At 42.4% G+C, this 7,776-nt stretch overlaps 1 protein-coding gene across 1 annotated transcript in view; it reads left to right on the top strand.

The window, feature by feature from the left end:
• The window catches only part of LOC131889901 (muscle-specific protein 300 kDa-like), a 49,256-nt gene extending 44,317 nt beyond the window's left edge, over positions 1-4,939 (top strand). The window contains exons 18-19 of the mRNA XM_059239123.1: positions 3,735-3,845; positions 4,671-4,939. Coding sequence (XP_059095106.1) covers positions 3,735-3,845; positions 4,671-4,808 — 249 coding nt within the window. The 3' untranslated portion in view covers positions 4,809-4,939. The remainder of the gene's footprint in view (positions 1-3,734; positions 3,846-4,670) is intronic.
• Positions 4,940-7,776: the final 2,837 nt, after the last annotated feature.

The following is a 7,776-nucleotide window of genomic DNA, read 5'->3' as shown; positions in this document are numbered from 1 at the left end:
ATCCATCCATCCATCCATCCATCCATCCATCCATCCATCCATCCATCCATCCATCCATCCATCCATCCATCCATCCATCCATCCATCCATCCAGCATTGGGTTGGCTCGCTCAAGTCTTGCTCACAGACGGATGTAAAAGAAGGGGCTGGGTCCATGACCGGGCTGAGCCCGAGGACAGGCCCAGGGTGGGTGGGTTTACTGGGGTCGACACTTCCATTGTCTGGACGGGAGGAGATGAATCCAGATTCCGAAGATAGGTGTTGGTTGGTTGATTGATCTATCATCATTCAATCCTTGATAGGAGATGGAAGTGTGACTACTGAATTAAAGTGGATGGGATGACATCTGATGACTTTGAACATTGACTGACAATCCCAGGCCCCTTCATACTCTACGTTCGGGTTATCTTGTGTCAAAATGAACCACAATCAATACATCTTCTTTGTTATAAACCATCATGGATCGAATGAGTTAAGTTCTGTACTTGCTGAAAATGGACACCTTGGTTGGAAGGGCTGGCGAGGATGCTGTCGTCCATGAAATATTTGCTCTTTGGCAAACAATCTGTAAACATGTTCAGATTGAGAAATGTTTGTGAAATGCTTGTGAAATCCCAAACAATGTTTGTCAAATGGCTAATTATTTGCCGAATTATTTGTCGTGTAGACGCACCATTAGTTTTAATAAGATCTTCGGATTAAGCCCAATTCAGTAAAACTGTTGCATGTAATTATTTTCAGAACGCGCATGAACTCATTTAAAAAATCAAGAGCCCTTTTTATATATGCAAAACATGTTTTAGAAAATTGACATTTTTAGAATGTTTAAAGTGATGAATGTTATTTTGAGCTATTTGGAAATGAAAGGAAAAGAAGAAAAATATTTAGGTACTTGTGCGATATTGAAAATCTATGTAGATTGTCTGGGCATTTGAGTTCATACATAACGTAGGTATTTTGAGCTAAAACTGATGAAAAGTGCTGACCAAGTGTTTTTTTTGTATTTTGGTGCTAGGGTCGGGGGGATGAACCTCGCCCGGGCAGCGAAGCCAGCCATCACATCGTTCTTATACTTTTTCCGATAGGCAGTGTCGTGTCACTGTCAGTTTGGTTCTCTGTCTGTGGGCAGGGTTAGCGTCTAAAAGTTTCCTTGAGGAAGGTCGGGGAGGAGTTTCGAACCGGGGACCTCTCTCGCATAAGGAAACTGCGCTAACCACTACACCGCGTCTTCTCCGTGTGATCCAAATTTCCATTAAATATGTTTTTACAAATTACGGTTTTTTTTGAATGCCTTTTCGTATGGAATATTTTAACCTGAGCTAGAAATCCATCACCGCAATAAAAAAAAAAATATTCCATACAAAGGAAGTGTTAGGGTGTTTCCATCAAAATTTCATAAGGCTTTTTGGATCGTCTTGGGATAATTAACGCTTGAACCGAGCTCTTTTAATAAAATATCTTTGGCAGTGCTTCAACAGGAAGGCGGATTGAACCTGTTGGTTAAGGGGTCCAGGCAGATGAGCATTGCGTTGGCTACGTAATTTCCTTTGATGAAATCTGAAGGAGTGTTCTTTATCTTTGGGACAGCCAGCGCGGGTATGCAAAATGTTAAGAGGAATATGATTACTTGAAATCAAGCTTAGCATCGACATGACATTGCAGCATGTTCTAGGCAAAGAGAAAGCAGATGCAGAATGCGTCATTTTGAATGTGTTGGCTTTCCAACTAATTGAACGAAACGACCAAACACCACGTGGTCAAACATAAGCCAGTTTGCGGGGGGTAATTGTAATCTCCGTCGAGGATGCACTTTGACGACAGAATGATGATGTGTGCTCCACACGCTCGCAAGGTGTCTATTTGATTACATGAGTTAGCTGCCTGGTAATCATAATATTCTACTGCTAAAGAATAGATTTCCAGATGAAACCAAGTCTTTGTTATTACAACAATGTCGAAATAATCGGAGCCAAGTAAAGCCTTCCCATAAATCACTGGATCATGAATGGGAAGGTTGAAAATGAGCAATTCCTATTCGATTCTTTTTTTTTGGTTTGTTTTTTCACGGGCTTTTCTAACCGCGACAGGGAATGCAATCCCCAGTACTATTAAAATGAAAGGTTATAGTTCGTCTATTTATTACTACTCAATCTTTATATGATATTTGGTCTACCAACGAATTTGAGTTGGTAAACCGAGCTGGTCCTTGAATGTAGGGTTGATCGGGAATGTTATCTAAAAATTTGTCAAAGTCTGACTTGAAAGATGCAACCGGATCAACAAGGCCTACGTATTCTCTACGAATATTAGAGGGAAGCAAGTTAAACGATAAGGAGCCCGAGAAAGAAGAGAAGTGGACTTTATTTTTCGAACTAGCCTTGATTCTCGAGGACTTGAAGGTGCTCGCAATACGCACATTAAGCCTCTACGGTCACTAGAATTGACTCTAAATCCTGGGTTGGGACAAAGCTCATGGATGCATTTGAACACGTACAGTATCAGATACCTTTCGTACCTTCTCTGAGTACTGTACAATCCCAACCGTTCTAACCTTTCCCAATACGAGAGCTCTCTCATTCCTGTGATGTTCCTAGTGAAACATCTTTGGACTTGCTCGACCTTTTGCAAACCTGCTGAACTCATTGGAGCCCAAATGGGTGAGGCGTATTCAAGATGTGGCTGGACAATCGACTTGTACAGAGTTAGCATCGTGATGCTATCTCTGGACTTAAACGTGCGATATATCCAACCACGCATTTGAAAAGCTTACCCACCTTCAACTGGATATGCTCATCGCACTTTCCATTACTTTGGAGGACTACACCTAAATCCTTCATAAATGAGACCTGCTCAATATCTTTACCTCCATTATCTACGAGTGGAGTATTCAAAGGAGTTGACCCGAAGGTCATTGAGTGGAATTGTTTTATTTGTTTGCCTCTAATATTCGTAAGGAATGGTGTGGCGTTGTTGATCCGGTAGAATCTTGCAAGTCAGACTTGGACAAATTTTTAGATAACATTCCAGGTCAACCCTACATTCAAGGACTAGCTCGGTCTACCAACTCGAGCTCGTTAGAAGACTAAATGCAATATTAAGATTGAAAGGCTAGTAATAGACGAATTACAACATTTCATTTTACTAGGACTGGGGATTATATTCCCTGTAGCGGATAGAGAAGCCGTTGAAAAATCAAACCAAGAAGAAAAAAATCATTGATGGGTCATATTTCATAGGAATATGAAGCGGAATAAAGTGAATACATTTTTCCATTTTTCCATTGTAATATTCAGGTACATTTGGTAAGAAAGATGCTCTTTGGATACGCTAGATTCAGTTTACAACTCATCTATCCATGTCTGGCAAATGAAGTTTGACATGTTTCGATATGAAGTGGTTCGACCTTGTTTTGCCGTCTGCCTGTACAGTCTGGCAACTTTTGTTAAAAAACAATGGCTGGATCAGTTATCGAATCAAATTACAACTATCCGAAAAAATACTCCATCGTCTAAAGAATGAGGAGAATACCAATCGGAAGCGTGTTAAGAGAATGTTCAGAAGGGTTGTTTCCAATGTACTTGCCATCTTGCCAATTTCTCATGCTTACAAGGTGTTCTCGACGTTCATGTTAATCTTTGCAGAGTTTAGGCTTGAATTTAAAATCCACTTTCCGTTCGTTTTTTCGCCTTTAACAAGCTCGTAATCTTTCCCGTGGTATTTTCTTCATGTTCCAGGAAATCCAGCGTCTGCGTTCCCAGATCTTGCTCGAGGAGCAACATTTACGTGCTGTCTCAAGCCCTTCATACGTGGCCAAAAATAGAGACAAAGCCATTACGGAACAATCGGTAAGATCTTTCGTCCAATTGTCTGTCGAGGCTGACATTTTGACCATCGGCTCGACGGGTTACTGACGACAAATGTCAACCTTCGGGAAGTCTCTGATTACATCCCTCTCATGACTTTGGGTATACGATCTTAATGCAGCCGACCTGAATATCTCGTGCCGTGAAATCCATTGTAATGAAGCGAGTGATGACTCTCTCGGATGAGTGAGTGCTCATATCAAAGCAGGCAAGGGAGAAGGAACGCGAGTTTTCATTGTCCAAACTTCCCATGTGTTTGCTTTGTTGTTCTTTTGTCTCGTGTTTGTCCTCTTGAAAAGTTAACAAACAATTTGGCAAGGGCTGAATTGTCTTTGAAATGCCCAACCCTTAAGTGTTTCCGAGTAGAAAGGAAAGCGATGTCTTTCTGGGCCTCAATAGACCCTCATTTTCCTTATTAAACCAAGTGGAGCTTGTCCAATTGAAGGGGTTTAATTTCGAAGTAATCCCATACAACCTTGAAGTTTGATTAGAGCTTGGCTATGCAATAATTTTGCGATGATCAAAAAACAAGAAACAAGAGGTTGAGAATTCGGACCGGCTGCATTGCGATTGAACCAATCATGGATGGTTTGGCTTGAATGTAGGAAAAGTCTATAACGTTGATGTCCTTTGTTCTTTGGGGAAAAGTCAAATCGTCTGTCTGATGTTCATTTCTATTATTTTTGTTTCTTTCTCTCAATCTACCCTTCTACACGTGGTGCCTGCTTCTTTCCTTTTCCTTTTCCTTATCCATTTCCGCTCGTCCTTTTCCTGGATTCCTGTGGCGTTTAAATTATCTGCATAAAGGCCTCAAGAGAAAAAATTCGAAGTCTTCAGGCCAAAATCTCCGCCTTCAATGAACGCATCAAATTAGTCAATCAACGCGGAGTGCCTGATGAGATTCCACTGCGAGCGGATATTCCCTTGGAAACACATTTCACTTAGGCATACAGTAACTTCCTATTATAGGTTGAGGATATACCGTTGCTTGGTTGACTATGTATAAGCTTTTGCATGCCCTATTTTTACTCCATCTCGGCACGAGTCATGAAATAAAAGTCCTTGTTGTCAACTCACATTCGTATTTTTGATGATCTTATCTTTGTATATAAACTGTATGTGCGCATCTAAGAAAATAACCTAGATTCCCTACAAACAATAAAGGATCTATCAGTTTGAAACACGTGATTTGGGTCGTCGAGGTGGAAGTCAGTCATAAGAGATTTTTTCCCCATGTGGCTTGACTTTCCTTCTTTTTTTCTGCACATACTACGTCAGTCCTGGGCAATCTATAGGCGTTCGTTGCAATGCAGACGGCACGGATCGTCAACCTCTTACAGGGAAACGATGTTTTCTTGTTCGTTGTCCAAGGAAGCCTTGGCAAGCTCTCTTACTCGAGTTCCTGAAATCCTGAGGCACTCATTACCCACTGCCTCAAAGTGATTGAACTAGATAGAGCTGAGACTCTTCCTATACGACTAAGACACTGAAGAATTTCGAACGACATGCTTTCGCAAAAGCAGTCAGTTGAAAGTCACGACGATCCGCCATATCAGCAAGTTACTCCGATCCTGAGAATGAAGTAAGAAAATATTTCTCAGACGCAAGTATTCCAGCCACACAATGGATTCAAAACCAATATCATATGCGGAGATTCTCCGTCGAGGTGAGGGGAGCAGGGGCAGCCTTCAGAATATCCCCCACTTTCCGCAAAGCCCCTCAGGTGGCACACCTCAAAGATCACGCAATACATCGGGCACTGATCCCAGGCCTGGGACAGAGGCCTATTTTCAAGACTCAATTAGCCGAAACAATCCCAAGTTCCATTCGTTCCCGCGAAGGCAAATCAATCCTCCTCCGTTCAGACCAGACCGAGTTTACGAGGGGGGTAACAATTCCTTACCTCGCCGACGAGGTCGAACGAGGCAAAGAGCTGATGATTTTAGTGGTATTGAAGGGCGAAAGTCATTTCCAACATCCAAAAGTTTTGACGAGGGCCTGGAGGAACCCCGAGATCGGCCAAGTAGCATGATCATCCAAAGTGAAAACCCAATTCCGTTACCCTGCCGACTTTTGCATGTCTTGGATGCCCACGAGCGATCCAAAAGTCCCATGTGGAGACCCAATCAACCTTGCCTTTCATTTTCGGACATGCTCCGAGCCCATAATGAATCCCAGATCCGTCCCATGGGCCGTATTACAAATACGTTGGAGCGAAAAGTATCTACAGATAGCGAGATGAGTACTCGTCACTCACACACCATTACGTCTTGTGAAGAGGACGTCGAAGACGAACCAAACAAAATCTCGAGCGCTTTGGAGAACGTGGAAGTGCCCCTCTCGCTGGACATGAAATGGCCCATGGAAGCAATTCCTCGACAATGCAAGACAGAGGATCCCAAGACTTTGATTCCACTACCTATTCAAAGAAAGCAAAGTGAAGAAGAGCTTGTTGAAATCCATCCGGACATTCCCGGTTTGATTTTTAAAACGAGCATTGAAAGACGGAAGAGTTCAAAGAAAAAGAAAGTTGCTGCCACACGACTACTTTCATCTGACCAAATGTTTCATCCGAAAAAGGAACCAAAGAAAGAGAGTAAAAGCGAGGATGAACAAAAAAGTAGCAACTCATCGAAAAAAGCTTTGAAGACACTTCAGGCTGAAGAAAAAAAGAACCCAGACTTGATTATCATTCAAAAACAGCCTGAAAAAGAGGGACACGATGACGAAGACTCAAACATACAGAGGCCTCTACAGAGGTCCATCAAACGCCGATCTAAAGGATCAAGAACAAAACAAAACACCAACATTGTTCCCAAACGGGAGTCAAGGGAATATCGTGACGCCCTAGCAAGCATGAAGCGAAAAGCTTCCAAGAAATCCGTTGAACCAGAGGGACATGAGACGCCATCAACAGAGCTTTTCAAGATGGCAACTACGTCCAAGGTTGAGACAATCAAAGATGTCAACTTGCCTTTGAAATCTAGTTTAAGTCGAGGTGATCGCAGAAAGAGCTCAAGGAAGGGTACAGTTCATATGAAAGGAGACACCCTAGACAATCCGAGATACCATAGAGGAATGTCGAAAGAGATTATTTCAAAATATTTGGCTAACATGGAAGATGATGACTTTGAATTCGTCCATCCTTTGACGGAGGATGAAGAGTCAAAAAGTATTCCTCAATTGCAATCCACTCAAAATAAAAAATCGGAAACACACCAAGCAACATCGTCGGGCATTAAATCAGAAAACCACCGTGGAAAGCTTTTGAGTAGAAACTTTGAAAAACAGGGCCACCCAGAAATTGATCATCAAACAGAAGCAGTCCAAGAAAAACAACAGAAAATTTCCAAAGATGAGTTTGTGGAAGTACCTACCCTTCAAAAACCACCGAAAACCAACTTTCCCCAAAACAACAATGCATATTGTGTTGATGAGCTACTGCTTTCAAAAGAAAGTCAATTGCATGAGGAAGTCGAAAGTAGACACGATTTCCCAAGCAGCACAATAACAAATATGTCTTTCAGGAAAGAAACCAATCCGCTGGGCTTGGAGTCTTTGCCAGACGACACCATTCTCCGCCGTCAGCGAACTGAGAGTGGAAGTTCATGGGCAACAGTTGCAGCCATTATTCCTGAACCCAAATTGGACGGTTCCGAGCACCCTGTCCCAAAGGTCGTCAAGGATGAAGTCCTGCCAACGGTTTATGCCATATGTGATGAACATCAAGACGCCGTCAAAGAAATTGATCCGGAGGGCTTTGAAAAGGTCCTTAACCGACGTGAGAGTAAGAATAAAAAGAAAGCCGCTTTAGATGAGGCATCAGAAAGGGAACCCATTGAAGAAACCAATCAGCTGGGCTTGGAGTCTTTGCCAGACGACACCATTCTCCGCCGTCAGCAAACTGAGAGTG

This window comes from Tigriopus californicus, chromosome 11 (genome assembly GCF_007210705.1).
Source record: "Tigriopus californicus strain San Diego chromosome 11, Tcal_SD_v2.1, whole genome shotgun sequence".
NCBI classification, from domain to species: Eukaryota; Metazoa; Arthropoda; class Copepoda; order Harpacticoida; family Harpacticidae; genus Tigriopus; species Tigriopus californicus.
Note: the sequence above shows the minus strand (reverse complement) of the source record. Positions and strands in the feature narration are given on the sequence as shown.